The sequence below is a fragment of the Megalobrama amblycephala genome, linkage group LG24 (assembly GCF_018812025.1).
Source record: "Megalobrama amblycephala isolate DHTTF-2021 linkage group LG24, ASM1881202v1, whole genome shotgun sequence".
Classification (NCBI taxonomy): Eukaryota; Metazoa; Chordata; class Actinopteri; order Cypriniformes; family Xenocyprididae; genus Megalobrama; species Megalobrama amblycephala.
This window is the reverse complement of record NC_063067.1, coordinates 8,399,033-8,421,748: the sequence shown is the minus strand read 5'-3', so window position 1 is coordinate 8,421,748 and position 22,716 is coordinate 8,399,033. Positions and strand designations below refer to the sequence as shown.

Below are 22,716 nucleotides of genomic sequence, written 5' to 3'. Positions count from 1 at the left end.
AGAACGTGTTCGTTAGTTTTGCGCTGTTCTGCATATGACAAGCATGTAACGATGCCTTATTTTCAGTACATATATCTTTTCCAAAACGCTGTATAATACTCCGCATATAATATTTTCTAATCACTTAAAATTATTGCAAGGAAATGAGTTCTAATACTAGTCAGCGCAATGATATATCCTGTACTCAAATACAATCATCCTACAGTTTCAAAAAAGAAACAGTCATGCAATAAGTATGCATGCTGTAGTTATTTTTATATTATATATTTCTATATTTGACGTCGTGCCGAAGCTTTATAGTAACAGAAGAGTGTCCCATGGCTTAGGCAAACTTTATTTAAAGGCTTGCTGATATGTTAAATGCTTAAAATGTTTTATAATCCAAAAGCAAGGCTTCAGCATTCTTAAATGCATATCTATTATTAAGAGCACTCCGTAAAGAAGGATTTTATATTTGTTAAGTCTACTAAATATTAGATACATCTGGGATAAAAGTTGACGTTGCTGCGAGTGACAATTAAACGACGCTACAGGTAAGTAAATGAAGTAAATAAATAAAAATAAATACAAGAAAATTATGAAGTTTTGATTAAGTAAAATGTCTTGCTTTGAAGTTAATAATAATAATTTAAAAAAAAAATCCAGGCAGTGCATGTAGACGAAGAAAATAATATAATAAGAACTAATCACTTCCATTATTACTGCCAAAACTGTATCGTTGCAAAAGAAGATAAGGCTCAATTATAAAATGTCATGCAGAAAGTTTATAAGAAATGAACAAAGACAATTAAAAAAAGATCATTATTAAAGTAATTTTAAACAAGATAAATTACATCGTATATCAAATTACACTACAATTTGCATTAAATTTACAAGATTCGTAGTCGGCACATTTATTTGCATAATACAACTAATAGATGTGCCAATATGCCAATAACTGTTTGTTTTTAAGATTACCTTTTTTTAATTAGATGAAATAAGCGATTTTTTTTCCAGTGCGGTAGCAGTGATTGTAATTTCATCTATTCGTCTTTTGGTAGGCCAAGCAAATGCTGACACTGCTTAAATACAGAAGTAACCAAACTGTTGCACAAGCTAAATACAAAAGTTACTAGCACGTTAAGATGAGCATACACACGTTTAAAGAGAGTGTTCATAAAACTACTCATTGTCAAGAAATCTTTCACTCTCTCTCTAAGTTACACGTACCCTTTCACAGACATACACACTCACAATCATGTGTGCAGTGCAAGCGACGCCAGAATTGATTTCTCCCGTCTCTACATGTCTGTGATAGGAGCAGAGCACTTAGTGAACCACATGACTACACAAGTTTTGTGTGAAGGGCACTGAGGTGCTCAATGACCTCTGAGCCGGGGAGACGAGTCGTCATAAACAGATTTGGCCAGTCTCAAAGTCAAAAGCGCCGCAAGCGCATAAAACGCCATTGTTACGATTGCAGCGCATTTGCTTTAAAGGAAGCCAATAGACTTGACACTATGGCTATATGGAACCATCTCTACCCTAAGATCCACTTTATTTGCATTCGATAGAATCATCAGTGATTCTTTAAACATTATATATATTATATATATATATATATATATATATATATATATATATTTTTTTTTTTTTTTTTTTTAAAGCATAAGTTCAAATTCATTATATGTTACACCGTTTTGTTTTACAATGTAAAATACCTCATGATGACCAATTCAGAACAAGACGTTCTTATGCCTTTTCGTGAGCAATTAAAAGTAATCGCCTGTATCAAAATCCTAGCAATCAAAAGGAAAACACAATATTCTCACACAAGATATTTCAGCAATGAGCAATGAACTAAAGGCTGAAACACGGTCCAAAACGTCTTTAACTATCCACAGTTCCAAAATAGGCAAGCAAAGTATTACATGTCCTAGCAGTATGGGGCCCCAGTTTCGGCGTCTGTTCCATTTATCCACTAGGTGGATGTCTTTACCATTTTCAACCACTGGATAAAGCATATCAATATTGTTGCACTACATGTGGCCATTTTGGCAAATATTCAGACTGCATTTTTAGTTTTCTCCTGAGTGTTAGAAACAACAAATGTTTTATGTCGTAACCTTATACTGAAATAAATAAGAGCCAGTATGGTCAAAATAAGGATAATGCCAAACGCAATAACGTACATCTGATTCGCAATGAAATGTTTCTGAAAACGGTAGTTTGATCGCCTAAGTCGGCTTTCCAGCTGTTGCTGCATGGAAAAAAAAAATGTGTTTGAGGTAACTAATTTATCAGATTTAAATAACAGCACTCACAGGTTTTCCACAACATACAAATCAGGAAATAAGTAAATAAAATGAAGTTGAAAGACTTTATTAATCAGAAACTGTAGGTTACACATATATGGATACATTCATGAACATTATTTACAAGACATTTTAATCGCAAGGTACAAAGGAATGCAACACTGGAGCATTCACAAAATTACACAGAACAACACAGAAAAATTATACATCGGAGACAATTTCACAAAACAATCCAAAGAGGGGGAAATGTGACGATCATTGTTATATAGTTGTTGATGTCATTCATATAATTGTATTTTCTATAGATTCACAAAAATAGGGTTTAAAGCAAATGTCAGTCGCCAAACTATCAGACCAATAACAACAACAAAAGAAAGAAAACGTAGCACCGACTTCTGCCAAATTACTTTATAATATAATAATAATAATACTTAATAATAATAATACTTACAAACGAATAAACTTCTTTAGATTATACCAACTTTTGACCAGTTCCGTGTCAAACGTTCTTTTAAGTTTGATAAGGTGTTTTAAAATAATACATGCGCCTTTTTGACAAAAAATAGCCAGAAAAAACATATGCTTTTTTACCTTCTAACTACAGTCATTATAATCATGCAGCAAATATGAACTATTTCACTGGCATATAATCCATGATCTGAGTAAATAATGTTTCTAATAACACAATGGGTCCCGCTAATTAGCAAAACAGGCTCGTGAATATTGGAATTTAAATCTGATCTCTTCTGCATGATTGCTAGTTTCATTACAGTTATGAATTGGTTATTTTTTATTTTATTTTTTAATTTACATTGCGCGTCTTAATATTACTTGACCATGCATTTCTCTCCCAGAAGCATTGTTGTTGTGAATTAATTAAGTAGACCTAAGCGAATATGTCCAAATTACACAGATCAAGGGACAAGCAATCGTTAATGGGCAATTTATGCTGTTAAAAATGCAAATATGATGGAGACGATTATAACGTTTTTCACTATATCAAGAATAAATATTTTATTAGCAGAAAGTCGCGATTGTGCGGCTTAGCTGCAGGCCTACCAATTTACACTTTGGCCAATATCTAGTTGTAATCTCCTAACATTTGTCAGAATGACATTTCACAGGCTAGATCAAAGTCTATTCATAAAAGCTGTTCTGTAATTGCAGTTTGGTTCTCAAGGGCCCAAGATATGAGTTGGGTCACTAACTTTGTGCCCGTGACCGTGAACGTGCCATAGAACACGTGGCGATGACTGCGGAACGGAGATAAGACGTTGATGGCTTAACGCTGCCCACACTTCTTATTGTTGAGTATTGAGTTTGAAAGGCTCTTTCTTAGCGATAACTGGCAAAATAAAAACATAGATGGGAGATTACTAACAGTTAAGGATTCTCATTATGACCACATATATGGCGTTTCAGTCCATTTTTTATTTTATTTTTTTGTAGCTTAGAACACTGATAATGGCACGAGTGTGTTATAATTTCAAAAGATCTTTTAACACTCCAGCAATAAATATTTAGCGATCATTTCGATATCATTAAGACTGATAAGAAAACATTTTACTGTCCGAAATTCTATCTCACAGCTTATATTTGTCTGAATTTCTAGCTAGCAGTTAATTACTTAATAAAGTGAGAGATGGCTTAGACAGCTTTTTACGTTCAAAACTTAGACTAAAACATTACCACCGTACTCATGCCCACAATTGCTGGGCACAAACCATCTTAAATAAACACTAGACCACATAGTATAAGCAGACTTTTAGAGCTATCATTTGGTCGCGTACCCATAAATGTTTGAACTCTTATTCGCGTTTTCTGAATGCGTCGTTGGGCAAGACTTTCAGACTAAAATGGGCCAATGGCAGATTACCATTACCTAAATACTGCTGTTGGACTAGCATTGAACAATGTATATTTTGTGCCTCTTTAGAAGAAGGACAACGCCTGCTCCCTTAGTAACAGTCTCTTTTTCTTCATCCGCCGATTTTGGAACCAAATTTTAACCTGTTGGTCGCTGAGATTGAGCCTGTCAGACAGCTCCCTACGTCGCTGCCGGGTGATGAACTCGTTCAGCATGAACTCTCCTTCAAGCTCGGCCAGCTGCAGTTTGGAATAGGGCTTTCGCTTCTTGCGGGTCCGGGTGTGCATCGGGTACCACGGGGCACCTAGAAGGGGCATAGCACGGGTTCATGAGAGAGCTTCAAAACATCTCCTAGGCCAACACATCATCCTAAAGCCACGTAAAAAAACAAATTTCTGGTGCATTTTATTTTGTGAGGCTATTAATATGACAACTAGACACGGTTCAATGACAATCTGAGGTGTGATGCAAGCTGTCGATATGATGCATTTATCTGTTTACACAGAATGTCTTAGAACGTTTTACTGTTCTAGTTAAATGTATATAAACGCGGTAATTGTCCTATTTGCAAGAACCCTACTTATTTAGCGGTTTCAAAGCATATTAAACGACTTCTTGCTGCACGGCAACAGATATTAATTCAGTTTACGAGTCATTAAAACAAACGAGTCATCTCAACAGAGCAGTTGCCATTGTACAAATGTGTTCTTCTTACTAAAATAACGTGAAATCTACATTTAACAACAATAACTATTCTTTTTCTGTAAACAGCGTCAAACATTGGCAACGGGATTGTTGAATTTTATGATGTTGTGTTTACTGGTTGTATAAATGACTGAGCGCTTAAACTGGTGAACGTGGAGCATTTTAGGGCAACCCCTAGTGGCCTTGAACAACCACGCAAGATCCATGCAGGAAAATCATAACAGTTGCCAGTGAATGCCTAAATATACTGTCATGCAAAAAAAAAAATGAGCTGGAGCGAGATAATTTTACTGTGTGCTTCTGTTGTCTTTCAGTTGTGATTAAAAGCGAGAGACAAACCTCCTCCACTGGCGATATTGCTTGCGTGGTTTCCTTGCGATACCAGGGTTTGTGGATCGCTTGCTGAAGTCTTTCCTCCATCGTTTAGCACTGAAGAACTGGAGTCGGACTCCAACGACTGACAGGATGGCGGGTCTTGGGTCAGATGTTCGGTGCCATAATCATACTTTGAGAAGGTGCCACTGTTGCCCATCCCATTGTGCATCCCGTGATCAGACGATAGTGATGTATCTCTTGATCGCTCCTCTCGTTTGAGATTGTTGCTGTCTGAACACGACTCTCTGGTGCTGCTGGAATTGCCATAATAACACTTGCTTTCCTCCAGTCGGGTTATTTCACAAGATCGATTAAAAGAGGGGTTAATGGACACGGGACTGCTAAAGTAAGACTGAGGATATCCATTGCACGACTCCGATGGATTCCACGGGAGAGAGCAAACATTGTCCCTTCTAGGGTACGAGAGAGACGGTAGCCCCGCCAGCTGTCCCCCTGAGGCTCTAAAATTCGGGAAGTAAAACCTGTCTCCAGTGTGGATGTTTACCAAAGGTCCCACAAACCCAGGATTAAGAAGATTATGCTCGCCCATTTCCGCGGGCCAGACCAACAGCTTCTAGTTTATTGCAATCTGACATTTAACGTAGTTAAACCTGGAGGTGCACCTGATTGGTCATCTCCACGTCACGTGTCGGAGCTTACTCGAACACTAGAAGGTACCACCCACTTGGTCCATTTCAGACAAAACAAAACATTAACTTCTGTATTACTGGTTTTATATGCTTTTTAAAAATACTATAAAATATCTTATTAAAAATGTAAAATCTTGTTTTTCTTTTCCCCTTGCTCAAAGGCTCTGAACTGATCATCTTTCACTTTCCTGTTTAGAAATATATAGAAGTGTCCCTAGCCTCGTTTAATCTTTATTACATGGCAAAAAATAAACAAAAAATAAATTAGTAAAAATACGTTTTCCCCACAAAGAAAAAGCTCATTTTCCCACCGAAGCAGAGGGTGCGTTCGTCGTTGTTTTCAAACAAATTACGGTTGAATTCAGTGTCATATAAAGATGTGATGTTCATCTTTTACAGGCTTGTTTTAAAGAAATACTGATGCTCAGTGCTGAACTCCACTCATATTTACTGTAGTGGGGTCAGCAGGTTGAAACCATTGGCTCCGTAAAAGAAGATGATATTCTATAAGAATTTTTTAAAAGACCGTAGCCTATATTTTAGATAATATGCTTTAGTACACCTCACATGAACAACTTTAACAGATACATCCTATAAATACTCATGGAGAGTTGTTACACATCTCGCAATTCTTTTATTTGAATTTTACAAGCTGGCAGAGGGCATTAAAATGATTCTGCCGCTCCAAATACACCACGCTAGATCACATTAATTGATTTTTGATTGTAAATATATAAAGTACACGCAAATGTTCCTATATTAACTGCAACGCCGTGTCATTGTCACATGTGTATTATATGAGAACATAATGAAGCGAAAATAAAGATTAAGATGGCAAAAAGACAATAATAATAGTACGCATTAAACCCTCTTGTCTCACATTGGTGTGTTCAGGTAACGCAAAGTTGATGTAAATGCAATTCAGTGTTAGTCTAATCTTTCAGGCCTTTCGTTTTTTATTGTATTTCTTCCCCCCAATTTAATAATTATAAATAAATACATTGGGGTTTTCAGTCTAAGTGTATTTAGTGTCACAAAACACTGTTTTGAATTATATCCTTTTTTATCTTTGGAGGTGGAATGCGAATAACCAAGTTAAAGGCTGTCAGATGTGGATACAGCTGTCATATTTATAATATTTAAAAACTATGCAATAAATAAACTATTTTTTATGATATTCGGATTGATATATACCGCCATAACCTTTTTTAACAACATTTTTGTGTTTACGCATTTGCGTATAGCCTGTTGCTCACGTTCATGCTGACAAATATTTATGACGGAGCAAATTATATTTGCATTCATTTTAAATAATTTGTATTTTCTTTGTTTATTGCACGAGTTTTTGAGTAACAGTAACTTTGCGTTTACTGTCAATCTAAAGCTTGTGTCAGTGTATCCGTGTGGGGGCGTGTTTGTAATTATGATTAGGGCCAACTTATTTATTTATTTTTGTTTGTTTGTTTAACCTACTTTCAATGCAAAATAACCACAAACAACTTCATTATTGGCGATCTAGGCCATAAATGCAATGATACTGCCTAAGGAAATCCGGTGTTCAGCTCATTACAAATATAGCTAACAGAAACCCAAAACAAACAAAAGACTACAAATGTTGTCCTCTAAATTGCCCAAGGATTATTACATCCAAATTTGAGGCACACATGTGCATGTTTTACGGCTAGACTTCTCCATACCACATTCATGTAACTAATTAACATGCTATGTAACACTCTATGCATATAAATTTTAAATGCTTTCAGGTATTTCACTAAAATGTCAGGACATTTGTTTTAATATAATTGTAATCATCAAATATGAATATGAGACCTGATATTTAGTTACTGCTTTCTTTTAAAAAACACTCATGCTAATTATTATACTATTCGATTGAGTCATTTTGTTAGTTACTTCTGATCAGTTTTGGTTAGAATATTTCTTTTCTTTTCTTTCCTTTTCTTTTTTTTCGAAGAACTACACACAGAGTATAACAAGTTGTTACTAGTTACAACAGAGAGTTACAAGTTCTCACTGGGAATGCATGACATTTCAACAACTTGATTTAGTCCCAAAAAAAAAAAAAAAAAAAAAAAAGTATTCGCCTCAAACAACCTGATCGTCTCAAATAATATCGCTTAAAAGTCACAGTTAAAAGATAATATTTTCTTACCGCAAGGATGGCCAAAGTTGAAATCTCCAAAATCTCTGGAAAATGGTTAAAATAGCTGTTAGTTCAAGGTCAGTGTCTAGTGCACTGTCTGCGCCGCTGTGAGATTGCTGTCTTGGAATCCCTTTTCCGTCCAGACAGGGCCATAGCGTAAACAAAGGCCTTTTTATTGTCTTTGATTTTGGAAGACAGGTTGGCTCAGTGAAAGCCTTGCAGTTAATGTCCTCCGAGGCAAATTTCTTAAGGAAACAAAAACGTATACATTAAATGTGAATTGAAATTAAAATTCCTGTTTTGTTCTCAAAGATTTTCATTCAATTTGAAGAAAGGATTAAAGTTTGATGATAGTTGGGTATCCTAATAGACTTCAAAAATACAATAATAATAATAATGATAACTACAATAGTAAATTAAAATAATGACAATTATACTAAAAACACAGCTTTACAAAACAACGTAGAGAATTAAAGACGCAACTTCCAGAAAAAGTGTCTATGGTGATCACACAAATGTAAGTTATACCTTTGCACTATTGCATTTATCTTTTTTTTTTTTTAAATAACAGGTAATTATTTAAATTAAGTAATAATAAATTAAGCTTAAGCAAGACAATGATAAAGTGAATAAAACAGAAATCAATAGGATGTTTCCGAAACACTTTAGCATACGGCGTTTAAAAAATAGAGCAAACCTGAACTAAGTTTATGTTTTAAGTTTACTTTTATTCTATATTTATTTATTATTTTGTTTTCATGGACTATGCAACGCTGGTAATATTCTTAGTTTACAAAATAAAAAGAGAAAATCTGGGTCACACTGTAAAAGATGTAATGCATCTTAAATATCATATACAGCATATATGTGAGTGTGTGTGTGTGTGTGTGTGTGTTCAGCCTCACTTAATAAGCAAGACTAACTTGCTTCCTTGTCAAATAAACCTGGCATTGTGTATTACAAATAATGTTGATAGTTTAATCAACCAAACCCATTCTAATCATACAATTAAATGTGTATGCCTTTTCGTAAACACAAAATTCTTCAAATATGCACTTTTTAATCTACATATTACTAGTTTATTCGCTACCTTCATCTTAAATCAAACACACATATTTAGAAAGCGTTCGTGCTCCAGACACAAATATAAAGATCTTTGCAAAGCATGTGTCTTCGTGTTGAATCTACACTGCTCACTTCCTGATATTTCCACCATACGCCACCAGAGGTTATCAGCCCCCTTTCTCCTCAACACACTGATCTCTCTCTTCACATTCCAGCTGCTCTGTTTAGAGCCGGCGAATAAAAAAAAAACCCTACGTGAGCCCATATGTTTGGCTAAACAGGCCTTTTGCACTAAACATTTATAATTTGAGAAACATATCCCTCGAAACCATATAGTTGTGAAAAGAGTTTATTTATATATTTATTTTTCTCAAATTCGGTATGAATGCATGCTTTCAAATGTGTATGTATAATTTTTTTTTTTTTTTATACTTTATATTTATATGTGTTTAAATCAATTTGAACAGTAATCTAAGACAATCTACGCTATGGGCTTATAAGTGCAACATCGTTTATTGTTGAGTTTACAATTAATAAACCAATGGAGTGATGATAGTAAGAACAGTAATTGTAGATAGTATCACAACAAAAATGTGCATCAAATTATCTGATTTCTATACATCAATATAGCACGATTTGTCCTATGCAAACCCAGCAAGTGTTACTGTAATTGTAAACAGGTAAACAAACACAACTCTTTCCATAATCTTAAATAGCAAGAAATAGTGCTAAAGCTGCGCAAAAATCAACAGATTTGAACTAAACCGCTTGCAACTAAAAATGAGAAATACAGTTTTTTAATCAAGTTAATAATTTGTATTCTAACTAAATCCAACAATTTAATAAATTAATTTGACTTTTTTTATTTTTTGCAGATAGCACAAAATGATGAATTAAGTAGGCCTACATTCGGCAATAAATTAATAAAAACACGGATATTTAAAAATTGTAAAGCGTGTTTTGACGCTCACGTGAGTAGGAAAAAATATATATATACATTGCGATAAGGTTCTTTTTGCATTGCTCATAATATATTTACGTATATTTTGAATAGGCCTTGCGCCTAACCAGACAGAAAATGGTTGACAGAACAAGTGCATCAATAAAAGACCATAAAATAAATTCATACAGTTCTATATTCATAACTGATCTACTCATTTCCATATTTAAAACACCAAGGCAATGCGCATTTTCACTACAAATAAATAAACTAGCCGTACCTTTTGGCGTGACCCTGTGGAGGATGCAGCTCTTGATATTTGGTAAGAAGTACCCATCATTCCTCGGCGCGCCTATGGAAATAACACAAGATGACATCTCTGAGCACTGTCTTTTGCAGACGTATATGCACTACCTGCCTTCGTGGTCAATATAACCTACACCTCATGATGAGAGAATACAACCATTGGTGGTTTAAAACTTATACGGGAAAGGGATCGCGGAAGACAAAAATGGTGTGAGAAGTAAAAAACGGGGGACTGAAAATGTACACAGTGTACATTTTCACAATGACAAGGATATTGGATAATCAGAGCATTTTCCTTTTTTTATGTATTTATGGTATGTCATTAACTCTCGCCGTCTAGACAGGGAAATAACACCTTGTTTGCCTGAAAACAAACCACGGCCAGTGGTGTCCAGCCCCTCTGTTTATTATTCACAAGACTCTGTGATGTCAAGGTCAAAGCGACTGCATAGTCATGGTCAAGGGTAACGCGAGATCACGTGACGTTAAAACACTAGGCTTAACTATCATGCAGTTAACATTACATTTCTCAGTTTTCAAAGTAAGCAATTTCAACACAATATACAAACTGTGCAGTTGACGGATGACAAAAAAAGTTTTCATTAGTTACTGGGTGTGTGCCTCATACGTGTTACTGAGGAGTTGAATCGTTCGTAAGCAATTATTCACCAAATTACTTATTTTTCTTATAATGCTTCTTATATTTAAATAACTCATATATACATTTATATAACTCTGATATACATTTGATAGAATTTCTTATTCCTTAGCATTTAGACAAAAGGGAGTTAGCGCCTATAGCCTCGATTCCCTTGATTGGGAATTTATATATATATATATATATATATATATATATATATATATATATATATATATATATATATATATATATATATATATATATATAATTTCATTATATATATTAATGAAATAAGAAAACTGTGCCAATTTTTTACCAAAACCCCCCAGATATTTTTATAAAGTACGTCTAATTAATTCTTGATTATTATTACGGTATATCATTGTATTTAAAAAAAAATTGTTGTAATAGGAAGTTGAAGTATTTAAGTTATTCGTTAAATGTATACACTGCCACCAGCATTATATTTAAATGGCATGTCATAACCAAAAATATTTAAATTTACACAATTTACAGTGTTTCAAACAGTTAGTTTTATTTACTAACTATTGAAAAGTTATTATTGCTATTATTAAAATACTAATATTATTTAAAAATCAAATTCTTTTAAGCAATCAATGAATGTTGTACCTCCGACCATACCTTCAGAGCCGGGAACGGGACAGTCCTTATGAACCATTACCAAACCGTGCAGATCAAACTGTATCAGAATGTTGTCGTGGCATATTCAAAGTGACTTTTCATTAAAGATTCGCCTTCTTTTCCCTTTATTCCTTTAAAATGAGTTAAATTGTGGTAAAATTATAGACCGTAAGACATACGCACCTTACTCTTGCTTAAATTAAATGATATAATATTGAATATAAGTATAGCGAAGAATTGCACTATTAACTCTGTAATTAAATAAACATTAGGCTACATGTCTAGATCGTTACATGCTTGCATTGTGTATGTAAGGCTTACTTCTGATTCAAATGATATTCAGCACTAAACTTTGGACTGTTAGCATAGAGAGTAATTCTTTTAAAATATGACATGTTAAAGTCAACAGTTAACTAATCATACTACTAGACCATTTCGTGTCACTAATATCTATGAAGGTTGTGCAAATTTCTTACGTATTTTAAGCAAGCCCGAGCAGACTGTTGATTAATAAAATTCATCTTCTCAACGAAATTACAACCTTCACCCAACTGGGACACAAACATTCAATCTATTGTAAGAACTCAACTGCAAAATATCATTGATAGGAAGAAAGATGGACAGACACATATGCATCTATATATGTATGAAGCGGCCATAAATGGGACACCGTTGTCAATGATAATGCATTGATTCACTACAAGTAGCATGCACTCAACAAATTCCATTGTCATTTTTATTTATGAAATATGTCTCAATTCATTACTTTAGGAATTGAACACCACAATACAGTTCACATACTGCACAAAAAGAGATACAGACAAGTTGTGTGAACAGCTCCAATGCTTTACGATACATATTTCTATATAAAAACAAAAAGGTTGTGCATTAATGTTTAATACTAAATGATTTTTAAATGCGTACAATCATTCCAGTTGCATGGCAGAGTCATATCCTTCACTGCTAATAGGGACACATACAAATGATCTTGAAACATTCCTTTTTTACAGACCTGTCATACGCGAAATCTAAATTAAATAATAGAAGCATTAAACTGTACAGTTAACATTAGCAGCCTGGTTTACCCTCGGCATTAAAAAGCAATGTATCCCACAGTGAACCATTTAGCTTTTGAAGTCTCGCAGGCTCATTCTAGCAAAATCTTCTCCACGAAAAACAAATTACGCTTTCTATTCGTGACTCAGTTCAATATTTGCTACAGCCTTTTGAGAGTTTATACAAGTCTTGATTCATCCAAAGTGTCCGATAGATATATATTTTTGTCTCTTCTCGTGCGTGTTGAGCCACTCGAGTGTTTTCTGCTGGCTGGCTGGTTGGCTTTGACGCACATATGAAGAGATACAGAAGGGTCGCGTCTCCTTTCATTTTCAGATGCACGTAAACCATGTGTCTCTTTGATATTTGTGTAATTTTAAATATTTATTATTTATATATGTACATTCATAGAAAAGGACGAAGTTGAAATGTTTTTTTTTTTCTTTCTGTATTTTCACAGTTTTGTATCATATGCCCAAAAAGCCAAAGAGTGAGCGGTTATGGTACTGTGTGCATGTTTTAAATTAAATAAAGTGAAAGAAGACAGGTTAGGCGTGAGGCTGCCCGGATGTTCTTCATTCATGATTTCTGAACAGAGGTAAAAATCAGGCTTTCTGGACGGAAGGATAGAAGCTGGCGGGGAAAAACAAAGAACGAAACATGCATCAAGTATGCATGTGATTATTAGTCTTGGATTTGCTGACAAACTTTTTCTCCTTCACTCTGCGGTTCTGAAACCAAATAGTAACTTGGCGTTCTGAGAGGTTGGTTGTCGCAGAGATGCGTCGTCTCTTGTCTTTGGTGATAAACTTGCTTGCTGCATACTCCTTTTCCAGTTCTTTCAGTTGTATCTTGGTGTAGGGAACACGCTTTTTGCGCCCTCGCCGATAACTGCTGACTTCTGGCTGCAACGGAACAACATCTGAAAAACAAAAAGTAAATGGAAACATTATTAAAACCCGTTCGCCCAGTGAGACACTGGTGAAAGACACTGGATTTGACACCATATTTAATAAAGTATTTATTGGTTGCGTCAAATGATTTCAATATCTGGGGCCAATACTGTCATAATTGAATGGTAGTATTGTGAGTTACTTTATTTATTGAATCAAAAATAATATAATAATATAACAATAATATTAGCTACTAATGTATACCTTTAAGTGGGTGAAGGTCCATTTTACTATGCGTCAAGTTATTTGGTCCTTTTTCCAGCATTGCAATAACTGGAATAGGTTTTTAACCAACACTGATATACTGATAACAGTAAATCCTTCTCGAGTAAAGTTTGGATGGATGGGGTTTGTTTAAAGAATTTAAAGTCTTTTTAAAATGCATGGATTGTGGGTAGCAATGACAAGTTACAATACTAGTATGTAAATATATATTGTTACGTAAAATCACGTGTATTTTAATTATAATCTAACAGCACTGACGCCCAGCAACATTCTTTTCCCAAAATCACTACTTCACTGTGGCATAGTAGCTAAAGGTAAAATAAGGTGAAGGATATTATAGGCTCATCTGGCAGCTGAAGCACAGACACATTCAGATGTATTCTAGGATTTTCTCTGTCATTACACTGGTACAGAACATTTTAGACAGAGGCATGTTTACTGCCCTTCTGTCAGAAACCTATTATTGTCTAACGGTCCCAAACGGAAACTGTAAAGAACTGGTTTGGACTGTGTATGAAAACAGCTCTAGATGATCATAAGTAGTACTGCATTAAAAAGCCTATTTTTTTTATATCCTTATTTTTTGTTATTTTCATATGTAGACTACCTGTGTGTGTGCGCGTGTGTGTGACCTCCTCTAGGGGGGAGGGTTGCTAAACGGGTCAGGGGTGTGTTGGTGGTGACAAGTATTCACTATAGCCACTATAATGCGACAGTATATTGAGTTTAGCACTGGAATAACAGTGAACTACCAACATAGTATTTGTATTTTGTAATTTTGATTTACCATACCTGAACAAGGCATGCAATATTTTTCGCCCAAAGCTAAAATCAATAACTTGACTACAGAACGTCAGCTGCTCCTATAGAAAAAAAAATGCTGCTCCATGGCATTCGCAAAATGTCCATAACAGATTGCGGGGAACCACTCCCGATGACTTCTGACAAAGATTTATATGCGAGGTACAATAAGACCTTCGATATTATCATACGGGAGGAGCAAAGGTAGGCAGTATTGCCATACCCCAGTTCCAAATTGCGTGACTTTCCTAGCTTAAGAATCCTGTGACTCAATAATATCCGAGTTAATATATGACTATCCTCTGTAACCAGATACGTCACTCAAACATTGTATTTTATGTGAGAGGGTGTAAATAAAAGATATTTTCTAGGCGAACTAAACTTTATCTTGCTTGTGGTTTGGATTTGCTCAAATTCTTGTTATGGAAAGCCAGTTGAGCATTTCCCATCTGTCACGTGTCAAAAATGAATAGAACAAAATTTACACATTTGACAGGTTCATGCAGACCTCATGCATTATGTAGAGGTTTGAGTTGAAATCTCTTATCAACTGATGACATTTAGTCAAGAATATATATCGAACCATTTCATTAAGGCGAATACTTTGCATGTTTACAGTTTACAGTTGAAGAAAAAAGTATTTATATCTTATCATAACAGGACAGGAAGTCGTATGATCCCTCTTATGCATGTCCTTTGATTTTTATTTCCATAATTGAATGGTTTGACAACTGTGGTAAGACATACCTGGAAACGGAGATTTCCACAGATGAGAAGACTGTGTTTGCTCCTTTGAACAGTACACCTGCCCATCCCAGCCATTCGACAGAGCCCAGTGTTGATAGCCCTCCATAGGGATCAATGCATCGTGACGTGGCTCGGGATGCGCGCTAATACTGGGAACCACCGACATGTCTAGATATCCTGGAACTGCCTGGTACGAGCTGGCAAAACTCGGGTAGAAAGCAAACTCTTTTGCCCTGCTGGAGAGCTCCTCCGCGGGCAAAGCGCTGCTCGTCTCGGCATACTTTTCTGCTGGATGGTATGAACATGGTTTCTGCTGCAAGTTCACGTTGTGCGAGTGAGATAATCTGCAACCGTAGTAAGGGTTTCCAAAGGGGTAGCCGTAACTCAGAGAGGCACTAGATGACGTCTGAGGAGCGGGACACTGTCGCCCAGTTTCTGGGGAAGATATATCCGAGTACACGGATCCCTGGTGAGTCGCTATGGTGCCGGAATGCCGCCCCAGCGCGGGGTGTGAGATCAGTTCCCTGCAATGAGTCGCAGGGCAATTCCCGCTCAATCCTTCCATAATTTGACTTTTATTCTGATTATTTTCATTCGGGCTTTTTTCATACACGTACATCAAGGTGTCCGCCCAGCGTGGATGCAGGACCAGCGAAGTCGTCATATCACGGGCTGCCGATGCTTTTTAAAAGTCGCCTACTCCAAGACTGATACCTCATTTCCAACTACATTTTACGCACGCGCATGCGCACGACTATATCCATGTGTCCAGTTCATTAAAGCGCAGGCACGTGATATGCTAACTAGCCCAAAGAGACTGGACTGTGGGTGGGAAGAATAATCCCTTTAAACAACTACTGGCTCACGTTTCACGCCTGGCTTCTACGGTTTTCGGGGCACAGGCATTGGCTAAGAGAGTTGGAGAGAGTCATTCTTAAAGGGGAAGGCTTCAAGCTAAGGCGAACGAAAACAACCTCAACATTTCGGCCGACAAACGTCTAGACACTTAGCAGTATGCACTTTTTTAATTTAGCCTCCAGTATCAACATTCTGAAACGTTGCATATATGTAACAACATAAATACATACATGGCTACATACAAAAAAGCATATATCAATTCATAAATAAAGTTTTACATATGAGTAGCATAAGAACACTGCACTGATCAAAGTCGTGAATTCAGATATTTGTCAACTATTTTTATTTTATTGCAATGAAAGCAACTGATAGTCATTAACCTGGATGAACAGAATCACTTGCATTTTCTGAGAGGGGAAATACTTGCGTTATTTAATACACGTATGAATTACTCTGCTGTAAAATCATTTTAGAAACAAATAAAAAAAACAGCAACAACAACAACAACAACATTATAACTAATTAAAAAATACAACCTGTAAATAAAAAAATAATAATAAGAAAAAAACACTGCCAGACATAATCAAACACAGAGGAGAGGAGAAAAAGGTATTAGTGTGCTAGTGTCATATTCAATATGAAACTAATGGCCTTTGAGCAAGACTCTTTTGTGAGTTGTTTTTCATCGCTATGTATCTTTTTGTTGAACTGTTATAAAATAATTTGCCTAAAGTATATTCAGTTACACAATAGCACTTTTAATTATTTTCCATACCGTCCAACATTTGGGACCGCGTTTTGATGTGTTGATGTGAACAAATGCATGACAATCAGAATAATATGCCTGAAAAAAAGTTTGAAATTAAAGTATGGACACATTTTTACATTCTTCAGTAATACCTTTTCCTCCCACTGACCTGTGTTACAAAATATTCACCGTCATGATTACACAGTACACATTTTAAAAAGAGAGAGAGAGAGAGATTTGCCGTTTTGTATGGTAGTAATTTACTCTGTTATGCTGCATTTTTATTCTCATTTTAAATACTAGATTGTAGAATACAACAGAATATTTAATTAGAGCCAGCTAGTGTCATGACAAGAATGAATGCATCGGCCCTGGATGAGAAGATTTTCTTCCGGTCTGATGTTGCACATTTACAATGCAACGTTTCATGGGGAATGAATAAGAGTCCCATACCCTGTTAAAACATTCCTCTGTTATTAGTTTCAAATGAGTAGCGACGAGACACAGAGAAGGACATGGTTCTTGTGTATTCCAGGTAATCTGAACAGTTTTCACCTTTTAGACAGTGTTATGTTTTGTGCGTTAGATATAATGTTGATGAATTCATTGATTAGTCCTATTTGCAAAGATAAATCCATCGTTGTCTTCACAGACTGAAGAATGGACAATTCTTACAAATGGCAGCTGCATGGAAGTCCAAGGTCAAGGTAAAAAACGCAGACAAACAAGGTCGTAATCGGAGTCTAGACAGACAAGAATGAACTTCACACTCGTATGCATGCAAACTCGCTGTAGTTTGAAAGGCTTTGAGATACAGCTTGGGAAAGCGGAAAAGAAACTAGCAAACAATTCAAAGTAATTCCTACTTTTTAAAGTGCACCGGCAACTGTTAAACTGTTACGAGTTGGAAGACAAATACGACTAACAATGCAGAAATCCCCTTCCGGTGAATCTGCTTTCTTCCTCTCGTATTTCTGTGAAGAGTTCCTCTATATGACATGTTAATTATGGAGCTTTTAGCTTATATTATCCAGATTTGTTGACATTCAATGAGCTTCGCTACAAGAGCCATGTTTGTTACAAAACACAGAACAATGTTTAGGCTATATTGCAGTGATTTCTTTACATTTTCTTCCTCAAAACAACAAATTACGAATTTGAAAACATAAAAATGTAAAGGAAACTGCAGGCAAGAGTGTTATGGTTGAACATTAGTTAGCTTGTTTTTTCCATTTCATGTAGGGTAGAACTTGTAATAGCTTGTGTAGTAAACTAATTTTACCCTGGATGACCTTTTTGATCATTTCTCTCTCAGGCTCATTTTGATTAATTTGTCACCAATTGCAACATCAAATTTCAACTATTTAAAAAGTAGATTTCAACAATTAAATCGGGAGCTCATGTACAATCACTGTTATAATCATTATAACGCAACATACCTCTTCTTATAGTAAAACAAAATCCCCCATGATATGAAAAGTAATTCTATTCATCAATGAAAATACATCTATTATTTACAGCACAGTCGCTGCTAAAATGCACGTTTGACTCGTTTCAATATCGCAAACCACACGGATCAACGCTCAGATGTTATTGCAAGTTGAAAATATTAATTCAAAACACAAGAATCTGTTAAAATTGAACCATTTGGAATAACGTAATATTAAATAATATATTTAAAACAGCTTTATATAATTAAAAAAAGGCTCTGTTGACAATATTTGTGCCATTCCTGTCTGTTGATAGTCCGAAACATGCATTGAAAATATAAAGCGATTTGTGTAGTTCACAACTCCACATTAAAGGCGTCTCCTAGCTTTATTATTAATAACTCTGCGTATTGTAATCTCGGGCTATGTACTTCACTGGTCAGTTTCTTTCTTTTTTAAATGTTTGAAAATCAGTTTAATGTACTCTTAACCCTCTCACTAAAATCCTATGTAAATTTTCATGACTATAACAATATGGATAGTTATAGGCTAGTTCAATATATAATACAGTTCCGTATCAGCAAGTATACAGTCAAATCAGTGAGTATTGTTTGAATAACAGTAAGAGCGCTAAAATGGCATAGGTCCCATCGAGTCTCAACACACGGCGCCTTTAAAACGGTGACCACAGTGTCAAACTGGAAGAGGATTTAGTGAGTGTCCCTGTGTCTGAGTGAGTTTGTGTCTATTTGAACTATAGCGCCTGTGATTGAGGATGCGAGAAATCACCTTTCTTCCTTGCATTTCTTGTTTAAATGACAAAATATTTACTCATTATTAAAAATGACTAACGATTTATTTCAAATATTGCAAATTTGTTTCTTTTAATAATTAATGAATAAGGCAAAAAAATTACTGAAAAAGCATAAGTCTAGTTTATACGTTTCTGTAACTGTGCATCTTGCACGTCTGTACGTGTTTCAGTTTGTCACTGGCTGCGAGCAGTGCATTTAATAGGCGTTTGGCTTTGATGTTTCACAAAGAAATCACAGGTGTACACTGAAATATAACTCTTCGTGCCCCTCATTCTCCATTGAATTACTGTTGTGGTGGAATTCACACTGAATTATCATGTTGCATCTTAATCACAGTTTCAAATAGGCCTACATATTATAATCAAGCTTTCTGATATCTGACTCAGCCCAAAGTGGCAAGGAGTGATGTTTTGAAAATATATATGACAGAAAAAAATATCAAAATATAAAAAATGTTTAAAGAGATTAAAAAGTCCAAGAAAAGCAGTGTCTGTGCAGTTCACATTTGAGATCTAAAGACTGAAAACCGACTGTTCTAACAGCTGACGTCATCAAATGAATACATCTAAAGGCGACGCAGCGATAATTTATAAATAAATAAATAAATGGATTTTTATTTTCTGACAAAATTGGAATGAAATAATCGATCACATGGCAAATTATTCCAATGTCAATACATATATAATTTCCTGTTTTATTTACACTATAAAACTTCAGTCTGATTTCATTGATGCTATTATGTATTAAATACCATACCAATCTATCAGCTACTGGCTTAGTATAGAGTAGACCTGTCGGCCTGTCTATCCATCTCTCGATCACATGTGCCCAAATCTTCATTCAGACTTACACGTCACATTTCTGACATGAAAACAGGATATTTTAGGCTCTTATAGAGCACAGACTTGAGTTGATCCGTATACCTTTTCATTCATGCATAGTTTCAAAGTTCAAGTCAAAGAAATCTGTCATTCAGGGATTTGGGAGCTGCATTGTTGTGGCTGTGAGTCTTACGTTGTCATGGAGTGGGTAAAAAATCGATTGCAACATCAGTTAATGCTCGCTAGCCTAGGTCCTATTAAAAAGTGCCTTATTCTGGTTTCCAATGTACGCAGAGAACATCTGAATATTCACGTTCTGTAGTTTAGTCAGACAAAAATTACATTATGATGGGGAAATCATACATCACAAATTAGATTCACTCACTCTTCAAAGACAGTGTTTACTGAAACTGATATAGGCCTAACATCGGAACATACCTTATTTTAAATATTTATAAAAACTTGTCTAGTTGCTAAAATGTGCGTTATCCACAAAATCTGGGCAGATAATATGATTAAAACACAGCAGATCCAAGTAATAATGTATTTCACCAAAATACTCGATGTTTACATTAGACAGTATATTGTATTTTGCACTAAAAAGTACAAAGTTCTTTAAAAACGCAAACGCAACTGCGTTAATAAGCACTGCATCAAAAATGTAATGTGCTCCAGGCGCTTAAAAGCTACACATTTGCCTCTGCATGCACATTCTTGCGGGGGTGCTGCAGGCCTTGTTCAGGAATTGATTCTCCTATGAAAAAAATTACATCTTGCAGAGTGCTGTGCCAACGTTCATGAATATGTATCAATATGTCACTGCAGTGCCACAGTACCCCTATAGCATTCAATTCAAAGTTTAAGCCAAAAAAAAGAACAGTACAGTTGAGTAGGAAATATTAAAAAAATAGGCTAGTCGCTCCAAACAAAACATCTCAAACGCTGTTTCGTTATGTTCGTATTCCAGAAAGCAATAGAGTCCCTATGAAGGAACAAATCCGTATTAAATCTCGCATAGTTCAGCAGAATATGAACAGGCCTGCCTGCGTCGATTCAGCCTCGGTGCAATGCGGTAAAATGTGTGGCTGAAATGAAGAACAGCATGAGCAAGTGAGATGATAGCCTAATTTAAATCTGCGGTCAGACATAGGCTAACATGAAATTAGAGGGTAAGAAATGGGAAGCGTCATTGCGCTCTCCTAATAACAATATACAGACAGTATCTTAATTTTTTAACACGCTCAGATTTCTTTGTTAGTTATAGGCTATTATCACCTGCTTTGCGATTAGTTATCACAACCAGTGGTTACACTTAAGAGAGAATGCAAAATCTTATCAAAACCAAGAAACAAAGCACGAAAAAACGGATTATGTAGACTGTGGACTCAGAATGTTTTCTGTCCATTTATGACTTGTTTAAAGTCGGTGTCGTAAAACTAGACAACATTAAAATCCAAAAGCTCTGACTTAGAGGATCTCATGCACACTTTGGCAACTCGTCCTTGTAGCTTCGTATTTTCTACATTACTCATTTGACCACGTTAAGCCCTTTACATTTAGAGGGCTGCATTACAATGACAACTGAAGGTCCGTTTGTCAGAGCGTCTAACTAGACAAAATGTCTCCCCCACTTTCAGGCACGTCTAGTCGGAAGTCCAAGTTCAAGTTAAAGGAGGCGGTCAGTTCCTCTGCAGACATGTTAATTGCGACAGCATGTAAGTGCAAATTTCTCGGTTTCTGGCATCTTTTCTTTAAAGATATGGTTAAGATATAGTCAAAGTTTTGTTTTTATTTCCTCCATATTTAACGGAATATACCGTTGGGATCTCAGAATGCACGTGCCAGAAGTGGGATATGAAAATCTGGAATATGAGCTGGAATATTTTGGATCAATCTATCACATCTTCTATAAGATAATTTTTATCGGTTTTGTGGTACTTTGTAGCTTTAAGAAAATAAAACAAAATTATGTATATTCTATGTAATGCTGCGAGCTCTTGCTTTATGCGTTTCAATTTCAAACGTAGGATTTTTTTATTATTTCAGAATATTTTATCTTTAAGGGAAAAACAGTAGCAAAACACTACAGCAACCGACAAACAACAATTCCAAGTTTCTACGTTTTACAAATACACTGGCCTTATTGTATTATGCTTTATAAAACAGCAGCTACATCGGCCTATAACATATATATCACACATATATAGGCTAATCTACTGATATGGAATGAGTTATAGTTAAAAAAAAATATAGGCGTTTGTCAAGCATGGATCGTTGTTTTTCACCAGAAAAAAGTAACTAGTTTTTTAGGCTACTAAAAAAGCAATACATATCTCTTTTTTAACAAACGACCAAAACGAGCCAACTATTGCGGTTTAAACACAGATGAATGATAGTCTTTTCAACAAAATGCAACAATTATTAGAACATGTAATTAGAACAGCTGCCAGTTATTTTACGTTTGACTGTTTTTTCCCCTTCGTAGCAACAGCTACAAACAGCAAAACGAGAGCTTGTACTTCCACAATAACTTGCTTATTTTGCGTTATATTTCACAGGGCGTTCAGTCGTCATCGGAAAAATATCATTTTTGATTTACAAAACGTTATCAAATTAT

At 35.4% G+C, this 22,716-nt stretch overlaps 3 protein-coding genes across 4 annotated transcripts in view; all 3 read right to left on the bottom strand.

The window, feature by feature from the left end:
• hoxc11a (homeobox C11a) overlaps positions 1-22,716 on the bottom strand; it is a 92,635-nt gene that overhangs the window by 8,323 nt on the left and 61,596 nt on the right. For both annotated transcript variants that reach the window (XR_007183069.1, XR_007183068.1), the window contains 2 exons: positions 10,338-10,409; positions 8,062-8,297 (listed from right to left, as the gene is read on the bottom strand). The gene's annotated coding sequence lies outside the window, so the exon portion shown is untranslated. The remainder of the gene's footprint in view (positions 1-8,061; positions 8,298-10,337; positions 10,410-22,716) is intronic.
• hoxc12a (homeobox C12a) lies at positions 2,346-7,397 on the bottom strand. The gene is made up of 2 exons (XM_048178974.1): positions 5,206-7,397; positions 2,346-4,465 (listed from the first exon to the last, which is right to left on the bottom strand). Exons 1-2 carry the CDS (start codon positions 5,789-5,791, stop codon positions 4,227-4,229), a joined length of 825 nt encoding a protein of 274 aa, XP_048034931.1. The 5' UTR covers positions 5,792-7,397; the 3' UTR covers positions 2,346-4,226.
• On the bottom strand, positions 12,371-17,288 carry hoxc13a (homeobox C13a). The gene is made up of 2 exons (XM_048178970.1): positions 15,428-17,288; positions 12,371-13,623 (listed from the first exon to the last, which is right to left on the bottom strand). Exons 1-2 carry the CDS (start codon positions 16,089-16,091, stop codon positions 13,367-13,369), a joined length of 921 nt encoding a protein of 306 aa, XP_048034927.1. The 5' UTR covers positions 16,092-17,288; the 3' UTR covers positions 12,371-13,366.

Bases quoted from the DNA above. Each gene is read 5' to 3' on its own strand.
- hoxc12a (XM_048178974.1), bottom strand. From the start codon at position 5,791: ATGGGCGAGCATAATCTTCTTAATCCTGGGTTTGTGGGACCTTTGGTA. The intron at 4,466-5,205 runs GTTTGTCTCTCG...TGCCCCTTCTAG, and splicing joins CAATATCGCCAGTGGAGGAG to GTGCCCCGTGGTACCCGATG.
- hoxc13a (XM_048178970.1), bottom strand. From the start codon at position 16,091: ATGACGACTTCGCTGGTCCTGCATCCACGCTGGGCGGACACCTTGATG. The intron at 13,624-15,427 runs GTATGTCTTACC...TTTGTTTTTCAG, and splicing joins GTGGAAATCTCCGTTTCCAG to ATGTTGTTCCGTTGCAGCCA.